Raw genomic sequence first — 22,211 nt, 5'->3', positions numbered from 1 at the left:
TAGATCAGTCAGTCAGTCAGCTCCTAAATAACTATTATTACCTGTAGATCAGTCAGTCAGTCAGCTCCTAAATAACTATTATTACCTGTAGATCAGTCAGTCAGCTCCTAAATAACTATTATTACCTGTAGATCAGTCAGTCAGTCAGCTCCTAAATAACTATTATTACCTGTAGATCAGTCAGTCAGTCAGTCAGCTCCTAAATAACTATTATTACCTGTAGATCAGTCAGTCAGCTCCTAAATAACTATTATTACCTGTAGATCAGTCAGCCAGTCAGCTCCTAAATAACTGTTATTACCTGTAGATCAGTCAGTCAGTCAGTCAGTCAGCTCCTAAATAACTATTATTACCTGTAGATCAGTCAGTCAGTCAGCTCCTAAATAACTATTATTACCTGTAGATCAGCCAGTCAGTCAGTCAGCTCCTAAATAACTATTATTACCTGTAGATCAGTCAGTCAGCCAGTCAGCACCTAAATAACTATTATTACCTGTAGATCAGTCAGTCAGCTCCTAAATATCTATTATTACCTGTAGATCAGTCAGTCAGTCAGCTCCTAAATAACTATTATTACCTGTAGATCAGTCAGTCAGTCAGCTCCTAAATAACTGTTATTACCTGTAGATCAGTCAGTCAGTCAGTCAGCTCCTAAATAACTATTATTACCTGTAGATCAGTGAGTCAGCTCCTAAATAACTATTATTACCTGTAGATCAGTCAGTCAGCTCCTAAATATCTATTATTACCTGTAGATCAGTCAGTCAGTCAGCTCCTAAATAACTATTATTACCTGTAGATCAGTCAGTCAGTCAGCTCCTAAATAACTATTATTACCTGTAGATCAGTCAGTCAGTCAGCTCCTAAATAACTATTATTACCTCTAGATCAGTCAGTCAGTCAGCTCCTAAATAACTATTATTACCTGTAGATCAGCCAGTCAGTCAGCTCCTAAATAACTATTATTACCTGTAGATCAGTCAGTCAGCCAGTCAGCTCCTAAATAACTATTATTACCTGTAGATCAGTCAGTCAGTCAGCTCCTAAATAACTATTATTACCTGTAGATCAGTCAGTCAGTCAGCTCCTAAATAACTAGTATTACCTGTAGATCAGTCAGTCAGCTCCTAAATAACTAGTATTACCTGTAGATCAGTCAGTCAGGTCCTAAATAACTATTATTACCTGTAGATCAGTCAGTCAGTCAGCTCCTAAATAACTATTATTACCTGTAGATCAGTCAGTCAGTCAGCTCCTAAATAACTATTATTACCTGTCGATCAGTCAGTCAGTCAGCTCCTAAATAACTATTATTACCTGTAGATCAGTCAGTCAGTCAGCTCCTAAATAACTATTATTACCTGTAGATCAGTCAGTCAGCCAGTCAGCTCCTAAATAACTATTATTACCTGTAGATCAGTCAGTCAGCCAGTCAGTCAGCTCCTAAATATCTATTATTACCTGTAGATCAGTCAGTCAGTCAGCTCCTAAATAACTATTATTACCTGTAGATCAGTCAGTCAGTCAGCTCCTAAATAACTATTATTACCTGTAGATCAGTCAGTCAGTCAGCTCCTAAATAACTATTATTACCTGTAGATCAGTCAGTCAGCTCCTAAATAACTATTATTACATGTAGATCAGTCAGTCAGTCAACTCCTAAATAACTATTATTACCTGTAGATCAGTCAGTCAGTCAGTCAGCTCCTAAATAACTATTATTACCTGTAGATCAGTCAGTCAGTCAGTCAGCTCCTAAATAACTATTATTACCTGTAGATCAGTCAGTCAGCTCCTAAATAACTATTATTACCTGTAGATCAGTCAGTCAGTCAGCTCCTAAATAACTATTATTACCTGTAGATCAGTCAGTCAGTCAGCTCCTAAATAACTATTATTACCTGTAGATCAGTCAGTCAGTCAGCTCCTAAATAACTATTATTACCTGTAGATCAGTCAGTAAGTCAGCTCCTAAATAACTATTATTACCTGTAGATCAGTCAGTCAGTCAGTCAGTCAGCTCCTAAATAACTATTATTACCTGTAGATCAGTCAGTCAGTCAGCTCCTAAATAACTATTATTACCTGTAGATCAGTCAGTCAGTCAGTCAGCTCCTAAATAACTATTATTACCTGTAGATCAGTCAGTCAGTCAGTCAGCTCCTAAATAACTATTATTACCTGTAGATCAGTCAGTCAGCTCCTAAATATCTATTATTACCTGTAGATCAGTCAGTCAGTCAGTCAGCTCCTAAATAACTATTATTACCTGTAGATCAGTCAGTCAGTCAGTCAGCTCCTAAATAACTATTATTACCTGTAGATCAGCCAGTCAGTCAGCTCCTAAATAACTATTATTACCTGTAGATCAGTCAGTCAGCTCCTAAATAACTATTATTACCTGTAGATCAGCCAGTCAGTCAGCTCCTAAATAACTATTATTACCTGTAGATCAGTCAGTCAGTCAGCTCCTAAATAACTATTATTACCTGTAGATCAGTCAGTCAGTCAGCTCCTAAATAACTATTATTACCTGTAGATCAGTCAGTCAGCTCCTAAATAACTATTATTACCTCTAGATCAGTCAGTCAGTCAGCTCCTAAATAACTATTATTACCTGTAGATCAGTCAGTCAGCCAGTCAGCTCCTAAATAACTATTATTACCTGTAGATCAGCCAGTCCGCCAGTCAGCTCCTAAATAACTATTATTACCTGTAGATCAGCCAGTCCGTCAGTCAGCTCCTAAATAACTATTATTACCTGTAGATCAGTCAGTCAGTCCCTAAATAACTATTATTACCTGTAGATCAGCCAGTCAGCCAGCTCCTAAATAACTATTATTACCTGTAGATCAGTCAGTCAGTCAGCTCCTAAATAACTATTATTACCTGTAGATCAGTCAGTCAGTCAGTCAGTCAGTCAGTCAGCTCCTAAATACCTATTATTACCTGTAGATCAGTCAGTCAGTCAGTCAGCTCCTAAATAACTATTATTACCTGTAGATCAGCCAGTTAGTCAGCTGGTGCTCAGTATCAGAAACATCTATTCTCTCCAATGCGGACACACACACATTGAGAGACGTCCCAGGCTTGGACACACTGAGAGACGTACCAGGCTTGTGCTCCAGAGGTGAGTTAACGGACACGTCCAAGGCCGTCCACTTCTTCAGACGAGACTGAGGCTCCTTACAGCCAGACCCCGTGTCAAGGCCTACATTCAGGTTAGAGTTCAAGCCTGGAGAAGACGAGAGTATTGTAGTATTTCAGATATACACAGACAGAACTACGTAGTACTACAGGACTACAGGATAAAACACTGTCTAGAACTACAGGACTACAGGATAAAACACTGTCTAGAACTACAGGACTACGTAGACACCAGGATAAAACACTGTCTAGAACTACAGGACTACGTAGACACCAGGATAAAACACTGTCTAGAACTACAGGACTACAGGACTACGTAGACACCAGGATAAAACACTGTCTAGAAACTACAGGACTACAGGACTACGTAGACACCAGGATAAAACACTGTCTAGAACTACAGGACTACGTAGACACCAGGATAAAACACTGTCTAGAACTACAGGACTACGTAGACACCAGGATAAAACACTGTCTAGAACTACAGGACTACGTAGACACCAGGATAAAACACTGTCTAGAACTACAGGACTACGTAGAACTACAGGATAAAACACTGTCTAGAACTACAGGACTACGTAGACACCAGGATAAAACACTGTCTAGAACTACATGACTACAGGACTACGTAGACACCAGGATAAACACTGTCTAGAACTACAGGACTACGTAGACACCAGGATAAAACACTGTCTAGAACTACAGGACTACGTAGACACCGGGATAAAACACTGTCTAGAACTACAGGACTACGTAGACACCAGGATAAAACACTGTCTAGAACTACAGGACTACGTAGACACCAGGATAAAACACTGTCTAGAACTACAGGACTACGTAGACACCAGGATAAAACACTGTCTAGAACTACAGGACTACGTAGACACCGGGATAAAACACTGTCTAGAACTACAGGACTACGTAGACACCAGGATAAAACACTGTCTAGAACTACAGGACTACGTAGACACCAGGATAGTAGCAAGACAGCTTGATGTACCAGGACACCCCCTGGACAGGACACTAGTCTGTCTCCTGTTTCTGTAGTGAGACAGCTTGATGTACCAGGACACCCCCTGGACAGGACACTAGTCTGTCTCCTGTTTCTGTAGTGAGACAGCTTGATGTACCAGGACACCCCCTGGACAGGACACTAGTCTATCTCCTGTTTCTGTAGGGAGACAGCTTGGTGTACCAGTACACCCCCTGGACAGGACACTAGTCTGTCTCCTGTTTCTGTAGTGAGACAGCTTGATGTACCAGGACACTCCCTGGACAGGACACTAGTCTATCTCCTGTTTCTGTAGTGAGACAGCTTGATGTACCAGGACACCCCTGGACAGGACACCAGTCTATCACAGCAGGCCCCCTGGGTGTGAGGGCCCTTCTAAATGATCAGATATTTCCTTCAGGCATCATGAAGGCCTACCTAAAGGGAAGTTGGTGAAGGAGCCCATGTGGTTGGGCTCCTTCTGCAGCTCAGATGCATTCTGGGGCATGTAGTTGTCCATGTAGGACTTGAGGGGCTGGTGGGCGGGGTTCTGCTTCAAGAGGGAGTGGTCGAGGTGTTGCGGAGGCTGCATCATCGACTGGGACGAACCAATAGGACGGCCCTGCACACAGAGAGGGGAGGGGTTAGATGGCGGCACAGACAGTTAGTCTGTCCTATAGACTAGTATCAGAAAAGAACCAAGGCTGTGTATAACGTGAAACAGAGACACCGAGAGACAGACAGAGACAGAGAGACAGACAGACAACACCGAGAGACAGACAGACAACACCGAGACAGGCAGAGACAGAGAGACAGGCAGACAACACCGAGAGACAGACAGACACAAAGAAGCAGAGAGACAGAGACAGGCAAACAGACAGACAGCACCGAGACAGGCAGAGACAGAGAGACAGACAGACAACACCGAGAGACAGACAGACAACACCGAGAGACAGACAGACAACACCGAGAGACAGACAGACAACACCGAGAGACAGACAGACAACACCGAGAGACAGACAGACAACACCGAGAGACAGACAGACAACACCGAGACAGGCAGAGACAGAGAGACAGGCAGACAACACCGAGAGACAGACAGACAACACCGAGAGACAGACAGACAACACCGAGAGACAGACAGACAACACCGAGACAGGCAGAGACAGAGAGACAGGCAGACAACACCGAGAGACAGACAGACAGACACAAAGAAGCAGAGAGACAGAGACAGGCAAACAGACAGACAGCACCGAGACAGGCAGAGACAGAGAGACAGACAGACAACACCGAGAGACAGACAGACACAAAGAAGCAGAGAGACAGAGACAGGCAAACAGACAGACAGCACCGAGACAGGCAGAGACAGAGAGACAGACAGACAACACCGAGAGACAGACAGACAACACCGAGAGACAGACAGACAGCACCGAGACAGGCAGAGAGACAGACAGACAACACCGAGAGATAGACAGACAGACACAAAGAAGCAGAGAGACAGAGACAGGCAGACAGACAGGCAGGCAGAGACAGACAGACAGACACAAAGAAGCAGAGAGACAGAGATAGACAGACAGACACAAAGAAGCAGAGAGACAGAGACAGGCAGACAGACAGGCAGGCAGAGACAGACAGACAGACAGACATGCAGAGAGACAGACAGACAACACCGAGACAGGCAGAGAGACAGAGACAGACAGACAACACCGAGACAGGCAGAGACAGAGAGACAGACAGACAACACCGAGAGACAGACAGACAGAGAAAGACAGACAGACAGACAACACCGAGAGACAGACAGAGAAAGACAGACAGAGCCCGTATGTACCTGCTGGTCCTGCTGGCGTCCCACAGGCATGGGTCTGTGACTCTGCTGCTGTCCAACAGACATCGGTCTCTGATTCTGCTGCTGAGACTGCTGGAGGAGGAGACGCTGTGGAGACAAACGGCCCGTCAGGAATTACACTAGATGTCAGATCGGAGTTAACGGACATCAGGGTTAAGAGGTGTGTGTTAACCTGTGTATGACGGTGTGTGTGTGTGTGTGTTAACCTGTGTATGACGGTGTGTGTGTGTGTGTGTTAACCTGTGTATGACGGTGTCTGTGTCTGTGTGTGTGTGTTAACCTGTGTATGACGGTGTGTGTGTGTGTGTGTTAACCTGTGTATGACGGTGTGTGTGTGTGTGTGTTAACCTGTGTATGACGGTGTCTGTGTCTGTGTGTGTGTGTTAACCTGTGTATGACGGTGTGTGTGTGTGTGTGTTAACCTGTGTATGACGGTGTGTGTGTGTGTGTGCTAACCTGTGTATGACGGTGTCTGTGTGTGTGTGTTAACCTGTATATGACGGTGTGTGTGTGTGTGTGCTAACCTGTGTATGACGGTGTGTGTGTGTGTGTGTTAACCTGTGTATGACGGTGTCTGTGTCTGTGTGTGTGTGTTAACCTGTGTATGACGGTGTGTGTGTGTGTGTGTTAACCTGTGTATGACGGTGTGTGTGTGTGTGTGTTAACCTGTGTGTGTGTGTGTTAACCTGTGTATGACGGTGTCTGTGTGTGTGTGTGTGTTAACCTGTGTATGACAGTGTGTCTGTGTGTGTGTGTCTGTGTGTGTGTGTTAACCTGTGTATGACGGTGTGTGTGTGTGTGTTAACCTGTGTATGACAGTGTGTCTGTGTGTGTGTGTGTGTGTGTGTGTGTGTGTGTGTGTGTGTGTGTGTGTGTGTGTGTGTGTTAACCTGTGTATGACGGTGTGTGTGTGTGTGTTAACCTGTGTATGACAGTGTGTCTGTGTGTGTGTGTGTGTGTGTGTTAACCTGTGTATGACGGTGTGTCTGTGTGTGCTAACCTGTAACTGGTTAAGCTGGTTGAGTTGAGACAGCTGGTTGAGTTGAGACAGCTGGTTGAGGACAGCTACTTGCTGTGGACCAAACAGGTTCAGGCCTCCTGCACTGGGAGGGTACTTCAGGAGAGAGGGAGGGACCTGGAACACAGTCACGTCAACTAGATTAGTAGAACAGAGTCAGACCTCCTGCACTGGGAGGGTACTTCAGGAGAGAGGGAGGGACCTGGAACACAGTCACGTCAACTAGATTAGTAGAACAGAGACAGACCTCCTGCACTGGGAGGACAACTAGATTAGTAGAACAGAGTCAGACCTCCTGCACTGGGGAGGACAACTATATTAGTAGAACAGAGACAGACCTCCTGCACTTAGAGGACAACTAGATTAGTAGAACAGAGACAGACCTCCTGCACTTAGAGGACAACTAGATTAGTAGAACAGAGTCAGACCTCCTGCACTGGGGAGGACAACTATATTAGTAGAACAGAGACAGACCTCCTGCACTTAGAGGACAACTAGATTAGTAGAACAGAGACAGACCTCCTGCACTTAGAGGACAACTAGATTAGTAGAACAGAGACAGACCTCCTGCACTGGGAGGACAACTAGATTAGTAGAACAGAGTCAGACCTCCTGCACTGGGAGGGTACTTCAGTAGAGATGTCAAAAGTAAGGCAATGGGGAGAATATTCTTGGACCTTCAGGAGGTTGAACATAAAGGGACCCCCTGGTTAACATCCCCTTTAAAGGGACCTCCCGGTTAACATCCCCTTTAAAGGGACCCCCCGGTTAACATCCCCTTTAAAGGGACCTCCCGGTTAACATCCCCTTTAAAGGGACCTCCCGGTTAACATCCCCTTTAAAGGGACCTCCCGGTTAACATCCCCTTTAAAGGGACCTCCCGGTTAACATCCCCTTTAAAGGGACCTCCCAGTTAACATCCCCTTTAAAGGGACAGTCTGGTTAACATCCCCTTTAAAGGGACCTCCCGGTTAACATCCCCTTTAAAGGGACCTCCCGGTTAACATCCCCTTTAAAGGGACAGTCTGGTTAACATCCCCTTTAAAGGGACCTCCCGGTTAACATCCCCTTTAAAGGGACCCCCTGGTTAACATCCCCTTTAAAGGGACCTCCCGGTTAACATCCCCTTTAAAGGGACAGTCTGGTTAACATCCCCTTTAAAGGGACAGTCTGGTTAACATCCCCTTTAAAGGGACAGTCTGGTTAACATCCCCTTTAAAGGGACCCCTGGTTAACATCCCCTTTAAAGGGACCTCCCGGTTAACATCCCCTTTAAAGGGACCTCCCGGTTAACATCCCCTTTAAAGGGACAGTCTGGTTAACATCCCCTTTAAAGGGACCTCCCGGTTAACATCCCCTTTAAAGGGACCTCCCGGTTAACATCCCCTTTAAAGGGACCCCTGGTTAACATCCCCTTTAAAGGGACCTCCCGGTTAACATCCCCTTTAAAGGGACCTCCCGCATCCCCTTTAAAGGGACAGTCTGGTTAACATCCCCTTTAAAGGGACAGTCTGGTTAACATCCCCTTTAAAGGGACAGTCTGGTTAACATCCCCTTTAAAGGGACAGTCTGGTTAACATCCCCTTTAAAGGGACAGTCTGGTTAACATCCCCTTTAAAAGGACAGTCTGGTTAACATCCCCTTTAAAGGGACAGTCTGGTTAACATCCCCTTTAAAGGGACCTCCCGGTTAACATCCCCTTTAAAGGGACCTCCCGGTTAACATCCCCTTTAAAGGGACCTCCCGGTTAACATCCCCTTTAAAGGGACCTCCCGGTTAACATCCCCTTTAAAGGGACCTCCCGGTTAACATCCCCTTTAAAGGGACCTCCCGGTTAACATCCCTTTAAAGGGACCTCCCGGTTAACATCCCCTTTAAAGGGACCTCCCGGTTAACATCCCCTTTAAAGGGACCTCCCGGTTCACATCCCCTTTAAAGGGACCTCCCGGTTAACATCCCCTTTAAAGGGACCTCCCGGTTAACATCCCCTTTAAAGGGACCTCCCGGTTAACATCCCCTTTAAAGGGACCTCCCGGTTAACATCCCCTTTAAAGGGACAGTCTGGTTAACATCCCCTTTAAAGGGACAGTCTGGTTAACATCCCCTTTAAAAGGACAGTCTGGTTAACATCCCCTTTAAAAGGACAGTCTGGTTAACATCCCCTTTAAAAGGACAGTCTGGTTAACATCCCCTTTAAAGGGACAGTCTGGTTAACATTTTTATATGATCACACCAGGTAGTTCATCGGTGGCCACATATATTGAGTGTGTGTGTGTGTGTGTGTGTGTGTGTGTGTGTGTGTGTGTGTGTGTGTGTGTGTGTGTGTGTGTGTGTGTGTACCTGAGAGGACAGGACGGGTGGAGGCACTTGGTTACGGAGATTGTTCTGGGCTGAGTTGAGGGGAGCGTTATGAGATGGTACTGCACTGCTGCCATACATGGAGTTTACATTCTGTAACACACACACACACACACACACACACACACACACACACACACGTTAAGAGGACTGAAACACACACACACACACACACACACACGTTAAGAGGACTGAAACACACACACACACACACGTGAAGAGGACTGACACACACACACACACACACACGTGAAGAGGACTGAAACACACACACACACACACACACGTGAAGAGGACTGAAACACACAGGACACACACACACACACACGTGAAGAGGTCTGAAACACACACACACACACGTGAAGAGGACTGAAACACACACACACACACACACGTGAAGAGGACTGAAACACACACACACACACACACACACACACACGTTAAGAGGACTGAAACACACACACACACACACACACACACACGTGAAGAGGACTGAAACACACACACACACACGTGAAGAGGACTGAAACACACAGGACACACACACACACACACACACACACACCACACACACACACACACACACACACACGTGAAGAGGACTGAAACACACACACACACACACACTTCGGACAGATTGTCACAAACACACTATACTCAAGAGCAGCGTAACCACTCACCTGCCTACCAGCCTCAGAGACAGAGGGGGTGGGAGCCTGCCCTGAGCAGAGAGAGGGGATAGGCTGAGCAGAGTGGGAGGGGGAAAAGCTCATGCCGTGATTGGAGGAGAGCTCCTCCGAGGCGGAGCGATCATAAGCAGAGAGCGGCAGGGACAGCTGCAGAGGCAAGGACAGACGGACAGATGAGGAAGGAGGCATGACATCCTGGAAAACAGGGAGAGGAAGAGAGAGAGGAGAGAAGGCCCCAGAGGATGGAGAGAGGGAGGAAGAGAGAGAAGGCCCCAGAGGATGGAGGGAGATAGAGAGAGGGAGGTAGAGAGAGGGAGGAGAGAAGGCCCCAGAGGATGGAGGGAGGTAGAGAGAGGGAGGAGAGAAGGCCCCAGAGGATGGAGGGAGGTAGAGAGAGGGAGGAGAGAAGGCCCCAGAGGATGGAGGGAGGTAGAGAGAGGGAGGAGAGAAGGCCCCAGAGGATGGAGGGAGGTAGAGAGAGGGAGGAGAGAAGGCCCCAGAGGATGGAGGGAGGTAGAGAGAGGGAGGAGAGAAGGCCCCAGAGGATGGAGGGAGGTAGAGAGAGGGAGGAGAGAAGGCCCCAGAGGATGGAGGGAGGTAGAGAGAGGGAGGAGAGAAGGCCCCAGAGGATGGAGGGAGGTAGAGAGAGGGAGGAGAGAAGGCCCCAGAGGATGGAGGGAGGTAGAGAGAGGGAGGAGAGAAGGCCCCAGAGGATGGAGGGAGGTAGAGAGAGGGAGGAGAGAAGGCCCCAGAGGATGGAGGGAGGTAGAGAGAGGGAGGAGAGAAGGCCCCAGAGGATGGAGGGAGGTAGAGAGAGGGAGGAGAGAAGGCCCCAGAGGATGGAGGGAGGTAGAGAGAGGGAGGAGAGAAGGCCCCAGAGGATGGAGGGAGGTAGAGAGAGGAGGAGGAGAGAAGGCCCCAGAGGATGGAGGGAGGTAGAGAGAGGGAGGAGAGAAGGCCCCAGAGGATGGAGGTAGGTAGAGAGAGGGAGGAGAGAAGGCCCCAGAGGATGGAGGTAGGTAGAGAGAGAAGGCCCCAGAGGATGGAGGGAGGTAGAGAGAGGGAGGAGAGAAGGCCCCAGAGGATGGAGGGAGGTAGAGAGAGGGAGGAGAGAAGGCCCCAGAGGATGGAGGGAGCCAGAGAAGCGGCAGGAAGCCAAAGCTTTTTTATGACACTGAGCTACCACCAGGGGGCTACATTCTGATATGACACTGAGCTACCACCAGGGGCCTACATTCTGCAATAATACTGAGCTACCACCAGGGGACTACACTCTGTAATGACACTGAGCTACCACCAGGGGACTACATTCTGCAATAATACTGAGCTACCACCAGGGGACTACATTCTGATATGACACTGAGCTACCACCAGGGGACTACATTCTGATATGACACTGAGCTACCACCAGGGGACTACATTCTGATATGACACTGAGCTACCACCAGGGGACAACATTCTGATATGACACTGAGCTACCACCAGGGGCCTACATTCTGCAATAATACTGAGCTACCACCAGGGGCCTACATTCTGATATGACACTGAGCTACCACCAGGGGGCTACATTCTGATATGACACTGAGCTACCACCAGGGGGCTACATTCTGATATGACACTGGCTACCACCAGGGGACTACATTCTGATATGACACTGAGCTACCACCAGGGGGCTACATTCTGATATGACACTGAGCTACCACCAGGGGGCTACATTCTGATATGACACTGAGCTACCACCAGGGGCCTACATTCTGATATGACACTGAGCTACCACCAGGGGACTACATTCTGATATGACACTGAGCTACCACCAGGGGACTACATTCTATAATGAGACTGAGCTACCACCAGGGGACTACATTCTGATATGACACTGAGCTACCACCAGGGGCCTACATTCTGATATGACACTGAGCTACCACCAGGGGCCTACATTCTGATATGACACTGAGCTACCACCAGGGGACTACATTCTGATATGACACTGAGCTACCACCAGGGGGCTACATTCTGATATGACACTGAGCTACCACCAGGGGACTACATTCTGATATGACACTGAGCTACCACCAGGGGACTACATTCTATAATAACACTGAGCTACCACCAGGGGCAGTGCAACGCTGGGAGACGGTACACTACACAGACAGTACCTTGTCGTAGTAAGGGCTTCTCTCCATGGAAGGCTCTTTGTGGATCTGGTGCCTGGAAGCTGAGTTTTTCCCCATCACTCCACTGTACTCTCCCATGTTCACATCCATACGCTTGTCAGACATCATCCCTCCTCCTTCCATCTTATTGCACTTCGACAAGTCTTCAGGAGAGTCTCTCTAGGTGGGGATGGACAGAGAGAGGGATAAGATAGGTCAGAGATGAGAGAGATAGTCCACTGATGTGCTGGGGGGTGGTCTTGTGGTCGTGCTGCTGCCCCTGGAGGCAGAGGTTTGCAAGTGCAGCAGGAGAACATGTATAATTATTTATCTCGCTCTACTGCAGCGTTCGGGTCTAGATGGGTCCTAGCAGGCAAATCTGTTACACATTAAGTCTACCCAAGACCTGTTCCAATCACACCTGAAGGGTCGGGTTCCGGGAACAAATTACCCGGATTACCCTTCCAACTCCTCTTCACAAGGGTCGACATCTGACGAGCTCCAACCCCTCTTCACTAAAGGGTCGACATGTGACGAGCTCCAACCCCTCTTCACTAAAGGGTCGACATCTGACGAGCTCCAACCCCTCTTCACTACATCTGACGAGCTCCAACCCCTCTTCACTAAAGGGTCGACATCTGACGAGCTCCAACCCCTCTTCACTACATCTGACGAGCTCCAACCCCTCTTCACTAAAGGGTCGACATCTGACGAGCTCCAACCCCTCTTCACTACATCTGACATCTGAGCTCCAACCCCTCTTCACTAAAGGGTCGACATCTGACGAGCTCCAACCCCTCTTCACTACATCTGACGAGCTCCAACCCCTCTTCACTAAAGGGTCAACATGTGACGAGCTCCAACCCCTCTTCACTACATCTGACGAGCTCCAACCCCTCTTCACTAAAGGGTCAACATGTGACGAGCTCCAACCCCTCTTCACTAAAGGGTCAACATGTGACGAGCTCCAACCCCTATACACTAAAATGTCGACATCTGACGAGCTCCAACCCCTCTTCACTAAAGGGTCGACACCTGACGAGCTCCAACCCCTCTTCACTAAAGGGTCAACATGTGACGAGCTCCAACCCCTATACACTAAAATGTCGACATCTGACGAGCTCCAACCCCTCTTCACTAAAGGGTCGACACCTGACGAGTTCCAACCCCTCTTCCCTGCGTACTCACAGGGTAGGTCATGTTGTTGAACTGTTTGACGAACTGGTTCATCCAGGCATCCTCCTGCTTGTTCACCGATTTGTTGATCTGAAACACAGAGAGACCCGGGTTAATAACCTACACAGAGAGAGCCCCTGGTTAATAACCTACACAGAGACTGGGTTAATAACCCACACAGAGAGAGACCCCTGGTTAATAACCCACACAGAGACCCCCTGGTTAATAACCCACACAGAGAGAGACCCCCTGGTTAATAACCCACACAGAGAGAGACCCCCTGGTTAATAACCCACACAGAGAGAGACCCCTGGTTAATAACCCACACAGAGAGAGACCCCCTGGTTAATAACCTACACAGAGAGACCCCTGGTTAATAACCTACACAGAGAGAGACCCCCTGGTTAATAACCTACACAGAGAGACCCCTGGTTAATAACCTACACAGAGAGACCCCCTGGTTAATAACCTACACAGAGAGACCTGGGTTAATAACCTACACAGAGAGACCCTCTGGTTAATAACCTACACAGAGAGACCCTCTGGTTAATAACCTACACAGAGAGACCTGGGTTAATAACCTACACAGAGAGACCTGGGTTAATAACCCACACAGAGAGACCCTCTGGTTAATAAAACTCCAGTAAAGGCCTAGAAGTTGAACTTCAGCTAGAAGCCTCAGTAATACCCTGGGTTAATAACTCACACAGAGCGACCTGGGTTAATAACCCACACAGAGAGACCCTCTGGTTAATAACCTACACAGAGAGACCTGGGTTAAAATAGCTCCAGTAAAAGCCTAGAAGTTGAACTTCAGCTAGAAGCCTCAGTAATACCTTGGGTTAATAACCCACACACAGAGAGACCCCCTGGTTAATAACCCACACACAGAGAGACCCCCTGGTTAATAACCCACACACAGAGACCCCCTGGTTAATAACCCACACACAGAGAGACCCCCTGGTTAATAACCCACACACAGAGAGACCCCTGGTTAATAACCCACACAGAGACCCCCTGGTTAATAACCCACACAGAGACCCCCTGGTTAATAACCCACAGAGAGAGAGACCCCTGGTTAATAACCCACACAGAGAGACCCCTGGTTAATAACCCACACAGAGAGAGACCCCTGGTTAATAACCCACACAGAGAGAGACCCCTGGTTAATAACCCACACAGAGAGACCCCTGGTTAATAACCCACAGAGAGAGACCCCCTGGTTAATAACCTACACAGAGAGACACCCCCTGGTTAATAACCTACACAGAGAGACACCCCCTGGTTAATAACCTACACAGAGAGACCCCCTGGTTAATAACCTACACAGAGAGACCCCCTGGTTAATAACCTACACAGAGAGACCCCCTGGTTATATAACTCCAGTAAAAGCCTAGAAGCTGAACTTCAGCTAGAAGCCTCAGTAATACCCTGGGTTAATAACCCACACAGAGAGACCCTCTGGTTAATAACCCACACAGAGAGACCTGGGTTAATAACCTACACAGAGAGACCCTCTGGTTAATAACCCACACACAGAGAGACCCCCTGGTTAATAACCCACACACAGAGAGACCCTCTGGTTAATAACCCACACAGAGAGACCCTCTGGTTAATAACCCACACAGAGAGACCCTCTGGTTAATAACCTACACAGAGAGACCTGGGTTAATAACCTACACAGAGAGACCCTCTGGTTAATAACCCACACACAGAGAGACCCCTGGTTAATAACCCACACAGAGAGACCCTCTGGTTAATAACCCACACAGAGAGACCCTCTGGTTAATAACCCACACAGAGAGACCCTCTGGTTAATAACCTACACAGAGAGACCTGGGTTAATAACCTACACAGAGAGACCCCTGGTTAATAACCCACACAGAGAGACCCCTAGTTAATAACCCACACAGAGAGACCTGGGTTAATATAACTCCAGTAAAAGCCTAGAAGTTGAACTTCAGCTAGAAGCCTCAGTAATACCCTGGGTTAATAACCCACACAGAGAGACCCTCTGGTTAATAACCCACACAGAGAGACCTGGGTTAATAACCTACACAGAGAGACCCTCTGGTTAATAACCTACACAAAGAGACCCTCTGGTTAATAACCCACACAGAGAGACCCTCTGGTTAATAACCTACACAGAGAGACCTGCTGGTTAATAACCTACACAGAGAGACCCTCTGGTTAATAACCTACACAGAGAGACCCTCTGGTTAATAACCTACACAGAGAGACCCTCTGGTTAATAACCTACACAGAGAGACCCTCTGGTTAATAAGCCTCAGTAATACCCTGGGTTAATAACCCACACAGAGAGACCTGGGTTAACAACCTACACAGAGAGACCTGGGTTAATAACCCACACAGAGAGACCCTCTGGTTAATAACCCACACAGAGAGACCCTCTGCTTAATAACCCACACAGAGAGACCCTCTGGTTAATAACCCACACAGAGAGACCCTCTGGTTAATAACCCACACAGAGAGACCCTCTGGTTAATAACCTACACAGAGAGACCTGGGTTAATAACCCACACAGAGAGACCCCCTGGTTAATAACCCACACAGAGAGACCCTCTGGTTAATAACCTACACAGAGAGACCCTCTGGTTAATAACCTACACAGAGAGACCCTCTGGTTAATAAGCCTCAGTAATACCCTGGGTTAATAACCCACACAGAGAGACCTGGGTTAATAACCTACACAGAGAGACCTGGGTTAATAACCCACACAGAGAGACCTGGGTTAATAACCCACACAGAGAGACCCTCTGGTTAATAACCTACACAGAGAGACCCTCTGGTTAATAACCTACACAGAGAGACCCTCTGGTTAATAACCTACACAGAGAGACCCGCTGGTTAATAACCTACACAGAGAGACCCGCTGGTTAATAACCCACACAGAGAGACCTGAGTTAATAACCCACACAGAGAGACCCTCTGGTTAATAACCTACACAGAGAGACCCCTGGTTAATAACCTACACAGAGAGACCCGCTGGTTAATAACCCACACAGAGAGACCTGGGTTAATAACCCACACAGAGAGACCCGCTGGTTAATAACCTACACAGAGAGACCCGCTGGTTAATAACCCACACAGAGAGACCTGGGTTAATAACCCACACAGAGAGACCTGGGTTAATAACCCACACAGAGAGACCTGGGTTAATAACCCACACAGAGAGACCTGGGTTAATAACCCACACAGAGAGACCTGGGTTAATAACCCACACAGAGAGACCTGGGTTAATAACCCACACAGAGAGACCTGGGTTAATAACCCACACAGAGAGACCTGGGTTAATAACCCACACAGAGACCTGGGTTAATAACCCACACAGAGAGACCCGGTTAATAACCCACACAGAGAGACCCGCTGGTTAATAACCTACACAGAGAGACCCGCTGGTTAATAACCCACACAGAGAGACCTGGGTTAATAACCCACACAGAGAGACCCGCTGGTTAATAACCTACACAGAGAGACCCGCTGGTTAATAACCCACACAGAGAGACCCGCTGGTTAATAACCCACACAGAGAGACCCTGGTTAATAACCCACACAGAGAGACCCCCTGGTTAATAACCCACACAGAGAGACCTGGGTTAATAACCCACACAGAGAGACCTGGGTTAATATAACTACTCAGTAATACCTTGGGAGGAATTTTCTTCATGTAGTTCCAGCTGTGTTGCTGTGGCCCGTTGTTCCTGTTGTCCTGACAGTCTCTGTGGTTCTCTCTGTGACCGTCTCTGTCCCGGTCTCTGTGGTTCTCTCTGTGACCGTCTCTGTCCCGGTCTCTGTGACTTGGGGTGTTGCTCCACATCCCGATCTCCAGCTCCTCCTCCGGTTCCCAACTGGCCTGGCACGACACCTCCTCCCCACACCAGGTACTACTCTCCTGCTGCATGGGCTTGGGACCTGGAGGGTGGAGAGAGGACAAAGGGATTAAACCTGGAGAGAGACACCCTGGAGAGAGACACGAGGGGACCTGGAGAGAGACACGAGGGGGCCTGGAGGAGGGGGCCTGGAGAGAAGGGTGGAGAGAGACACCGGGGGCCTGGAGAGAGACACCGGGGGCCTGGAGAGAGACACCGGGGGCCTGGAGAGAGACACCGGGGGCCTGGAGAGAGACACGAGGGGGCCTGGAGAGAGACACGAGGGGGCCTGGAGAGAGACACGGGGGGCCTGGAGAGAGACACGAGGGGACCTGGAGAGAGACACGAGGGGGCCTGGAGAGAGACACCGGGGGCCTGGAGAGAGGGACTGGGATTAAACCTGGAGAGAGACACGAGGGGACCTGGAGAGAGACACGAGGGGGCCTGGAGAGAGAAGGGTGGAGAGAGACACCGGGGGGGCCTGGAGAGAGACACCGGGGGCCTGGAGAGAGACACCGGGGGCCTGGAGAGAGACACCGGGGGCCTGGAGAGAGACACCGGGGGACCTGGAGAGAGACACCGGGGGCCTGGAGAGAGACACCGGGGGCCTGGAGAGAGACACCGGGGGCCTGGAGAGAGACACCGGGGGGCCTGGAGAGAGACACCGGGGGCCTGGAGAGAGACACCGGGGGCCTGGAGAGAGACACCAGGGGCCTGGAGAGAGACACCGGGGCCTGTAGAGAGACAACGGGGGCCTGGAGAGAGACACCGGGGGCCTGGAGAGAGACACCAGGGGGCCTGGAGAGAGACACCAGGGGGCCTGGAGAGAGACACCGGGGGCCTGGAGAGAGACACCGGGGGCCTGGAGAGAGACACCAGGGGGGCCTGGAGAGAGACGAGGAGATGGGTGTGTGTGTGTCTGTCTCACCAGGTTGGTGTGTGTGTGTGTGTATGTGTCTTACCAGGTTTGTGGTGGTTCTGTGCTCCAGGTCCTTCCCAGCCTCCTGTCGCAGAGTTGTCCCCTCTGTCTCTGTCCCCTCTGTCTCTCAGCTCCTCCCAGGTGGAGCTGGTGTCCATGGGTTTCCCCCAGGCCGATGTCCCGTTGTCCACAGAGACGGGTGGGCCTGGCGGATCACCCCACGTTCCTGACTCCATCTTCTGGGGACCGGTGTATTGTTCACCCCAACCTGGAGGAGGAGAGAGAGGGGGAGGAGGAGAGAGAAAGGAGGAGAGAGAGAGTAGGAGAGGAGGGGAGAGAGAGAGAGGGAGGAGGAGGGAGAGAGAGAGAGAGGGAGGAGGAGAGAGAGAGAGGGAGGAGGAGAGAGAGAGAGGGAGGAGGAGAGAGAGGGAGGAGGAGAGAGAGAGAGGGAGGAGGAGAGAGAGAGGGAGGGAGGGAGGAGGAGAGAGAGAGGAGAGGAGGAGAGAGAGAGGGAGGAGGAGAGAGAGAGGGGGAGGAGGAGAGAGAGAGAGGGAGGAGAGAGAGGGGAGGGGGAGGAGAGAGAGGGAGGAGGGAGAGAGAGGAGGGGGAGGAGAGAGAGGAGGAGAGCGAGGAGGGAAGGAGAGAGAGGAAGGGGGGAGGAGGAGAGGGGGAGAGGAGGGGAGGAGAGAGAGGGAGGGGGGGGAGAGAGCGAGGAGGGGAGGAGAGAGAGGGAGGGGAAGAGAGCGAGGAGGGGAGGAGAGAGAGGGAGGGGGAAGAGAGCGAGGAGGGGAGGAGAGAGAGAGGAGGAGCGAGGAAGGGAGGAGAGAGAGGAGGAGAGCGAGGAGGGGAGGAGAGAGAGGGAGGGGAGAGAGAGGGAGGGGGGGAGGAGAGAGAGGGGAGGGGAGAGGGAGGGGAGAGTGAGGGTATGTGAGGTGGAGTTTCGGAAATGGCAGGTAACCTTGTATCTTCTCAACTCTGCTGTTGTACTCACTCAGATGATCAATAACAGACTGGCTGGGTTTCTAGACTGAGATGATCAATAACAGACTAGCTGGGTTTCTAGACTGAGATGATCAATAACAGACTAGCTGGGTTTCTAGACTGAGATGATCAATAACAGACTAGCTGGGTATCTAGACTGAGATGATCAATAACAGACTGGCTGGGTTTCTAGACTGAGATGATCAATAACAGACTAGCTGGGTTTCTAGACTGAGATGATCAATAACAGACTAGCTGGGTTTCTAGACTGAGATGATCAATAACAGAGTAGCACCTAGCAAGAGGCCGTTGTTGTTTAGCACCTAGCAAGAGGCCGTTGTTGTTTAGCACCTAGCAAGAGGCCGTTGTTGATTCCCACCTAGCAAGAGGCCGTTGTTGTTTAGCAAGAGGCCGTTGTTGATTCCCTACAAGAGGTTCAATATGTTTTTGATTCCCCTACTAGCAATATATTTACTTGATTCCCTACTAGGTTCAATATATTTACTTGATTCCCTACTAGGTTCAATATATTTACTTGATTCCCTACTAGGTTCAATATATTTACTTGATTCCCTACTAGGTTCAATATATTTACTTGATTCCCTACTAGGTTCAATATATTTACTTGATTCCCTACTAGGTTCAATATATTTACTTGATTCCCTACTAGGTTCAATATATTTACTTGATTCCCTACTAGGTTCAATATATTTACTTGATTCCCTACTAGGTTCAATATATTTACTTGATTCCCTACTAGGTTCAATATATTTACTTGATTCCCTACTAGGTTCAATATATTTACTTGATTCCCTACTAGGTTCAATACAAGTTTGATAATGTCTGGATTCCATGATTCTGTCTGCGTTCTCTGCAATGCAGATATTTATAGAGCCCTGGACCTGTCTCTCTCCCCCCTTTCTGTCTCTCTCTCCCCCTCTCTGTCCCCTTTCTGTCTCTGTCTCTCCCCCTTTCTGTATTTCTCTCCCCCTTTCTGTCTGTCTGTCTCTCAGCCCCCTCCCTGGATTTCTGTCTCTCCCCCTCTCTGTCTCTCCCCCCCCCCCCTCTGTCTGTCCCCCCCTCTGTCTCCCCCCTCTCTCTGTCTCTCCCCCCCCTCTCTGTCTCTCCCCCTCTCTGTCTCTCCCCCTCTCTGTCTCCCCCCTCTCTGTCTCTCCCCCCCCTCTCTGTCTCTCCCTCCCCCCTCTCTGTCTCTCCCCCCCCCTCTCTCCCCCCTCTCTCCCTCCCCCCTCTCTGTCTCTCTCCCCCTCTCTGTCTCTCCCTCCCCCCTCTCTGTCTCTCCCTCCCCCCTCTCCTGTCTCTCCCTCCCCCTCTCTGTCTCTCCCTCCCCCCTTCCTGTCTCAGTCTCCCCCCTTCCTGTCTCAGTCTACCCCCTTCCTGTCTCAGTCCTCCCCCCTGTCTCAGTCTACCCCCTTCCTGTCTCAGTCTACCCCCTTCCTGTCTCAGTCTACCCCCTTCCTGTCTCAGTCTACCCCCTTCCTGTCTCAGTCTACCCCCTTCCTGTCTCAGTCTACCCCCCCCTGGAACTATCTGCATTTCAGTCCAAACAAAGGTCTGTGTTTCTGCCTGCACTCACAGCTCAGAGAGAATAATCTGTAGAACATTCCAGAAGGATGACGCAACCCTAAAACACACACACACAAAGGGGAGGTGGAGGACACTGTGTGTGTGTGTGTGTGTGTGTGTACAGCTCCCTCCACTCACCAGAGCTGCAGGTCTTGTCCTTGTTGGCCATGTTGTTCAGGGGTGGTGGGGGCTGCTGCTGGGGCTGGGGGGGTTTGGTCGTGACCATGGCATCCTGCTCTGATTGGCTGGTCTTGTTCCACAAATTGACCCCGCTACAGTTGTATTTGCTGGGGTCTCCCCACGCCGAGGTGCCATTATCGATGTCCATCCTCCTCCTCACCGACTCTGGACTAGGCTCCTCCCACCCTGTCGACGACTCCTCCTCCTTGTGGGAGGGTCCAACTGGGACCGCCACCCCAGTCCATCCGCTGGGTTTGGAGGGGTGGGGACCGCCTGGTGGAGGTCCTCTAGGGTCCGGGTTGGCGTCTGGATCTTTACCCCACTCGGCCGGGTCTCCCCAGCTCTGAGAGGGGTGGCTGGGCTTCATGGCTGGTTCGCTCCACCCTCCCTGGGTCTGGTGGTTCTGGGGTTTGTGTCCGACGGAGTGGGATACAGGGGGCTCTCCCCAGCCAGAGTGAGGGTTGCTGGGGTGGTCAGGGGTCCCTCCGCTGCCACCCCAGGTGCTGCTGCTTCCGTCGGGGTGCGTGTTGGTGTTGGCCGGGCGGCCGGGCTCACCCCATCCTGCAGACCCTGAAAGGTCGCGGTCCCATCCCCCAGACACACTAGTCTTCTGGGGCTGACTCCAGTAGCTGCTCCCTCCTCCTCTGGAGCGGTCTCCACCACAGCCCTGCTTTTGAGGTTTCGGAGGGTTGATCCAGGTGTTGGAGAGGTCCTCCTTCTGGCTGTTCCCCCAGGTAGAGGAAGAGTTGTCCCATCCTCGCTCTCCTCCAGGACCTTTGTTGTCTCGGTCTCCACACCCAGACAAGGTCTTCTGCTCTACCCAGCCAGACCCTCCTGACTCTGGGCCCGGGCCGCCCCCTCCTCCCATCGCCATCCTCCAGAGCTGGAGGTATGAGAACGAGCGGCGTGGCTTTTCGATCCCCAGCCAGGGCCTACGTTACTGGGTTTCCTGTCATCGGGTCTGGGGACGGGAGAGGTGACGTCCCAGGCGGTGTCCTGACGTACTGGGGTCTGGCCCCAGCCGGTGTTGCACAGGACACGGGGGTCAACGTCTGAACAGAAGAGGACTTGAGTAGACCCAGGGAGGGGGCCTTGTCGACAGGGGTCGTTCCTGTCCCTGTCTAAGCTAGGGCCTCCAGAGCTCTCCCCACTCCCCTCACTGCTGCCAGACGCCCCAACGCTCGCAGGTCCCTGCACTCCTCCTCCTCCACCTCCCATCCTGAGGGCGTCGTCTTCAAGACTCTTCCAGCCGTTGGCTCCTCCCCCTGACTTCCGTCCG

At 50.2% G+C, this 22,211-nt stretch overlaps 1 protein-coding gene across 1 annotated transcript in view; it reads right to left on the bottom strand.

Annotated features, from left to right (window-relative positions):
• The window catches only part of LOC121844136 (trinucleotide repeat-containing gene 6A protein-like), a 31,996-nt gene extending 10,061 nt beyond the window's left edge, over nucleotides 1-21,935 (bottom strand). The window contains exons 1-11 of the mRNA XM_042314054.1: nucleotides 20,891-21,935; nucleotides 18,231-18,455; nucleotides 17,046-17,311; nucleotides 13,391-13,468; nucleotides 12,206-12,382; nucleotides 10,041-10,196; nucleotides 9,343-9,453; nucleotides 6,985-7,119; nucleotides 5,967-6,071; nucleotides 4,577-4,760; nucleotides 3,113-3,235 (exon numbers count right to left, since the gene is read on the bottom strand). Of these exons, the coding sequence (XP_042169988.1) occupies nucleotides 3,113-3,235; nucleotides 4,577-4,760; nucleotides 5,967-6,071; nucleotides 6,985-7,119; nucleotides 9,343-9,453; nucleotides 10,041-10,196; nucleotides 12,206-12,382; nucleotides 13,391-13,468; nucleotides 17,046-17,311; nucleotides 18,231-18,455; nucleotides 20,891-21,806 (2,476 nt within the window). The 5' untranslated portion in view covers nucleotides 21,807-21,935. The remainder of the gene's footprint in view (nucleotides 1-3,112; nucleotides 3,236-4,576; nucleotides 4,761-5,966; nucleotides 6,072-6,984; nucleotides 7,120-9,342; nucleotides 9,454-10,040; nucleotides 10,197-12,205; nucleotides 12,383-13,390; nucleotides 13,469-17,045; nucleotides 17,312-18,230; nucleotides 18,456-20,890) is intronic.
• Between the last annotated feature and the right edge of the window lie 276 nt (nucleotides 21,936-22,211).

Source organism: Oncorhynchus tshawytscha, unplaced genomic scaffold (assembly GCF_018296145.1).
Source record: "Oncorhynchus tshawytscha isolate Ot180627B unplaced genomic scaffold, Otsh_v2.0 Un_contig_6947_pilon_pilon, whole genome shotgun sequence".
In the NCBI taxonomy this organism is placed as follows: Eukaryota; Metazoa; Chordata; class Actinopteri; order Salmoniformes; family Salmonidae; genus Oncorhynchus; species Oncorhynchus tshawytscha.
This window is presented reverse-complemented; position numbering and strand designations above follow the sequence as displayed.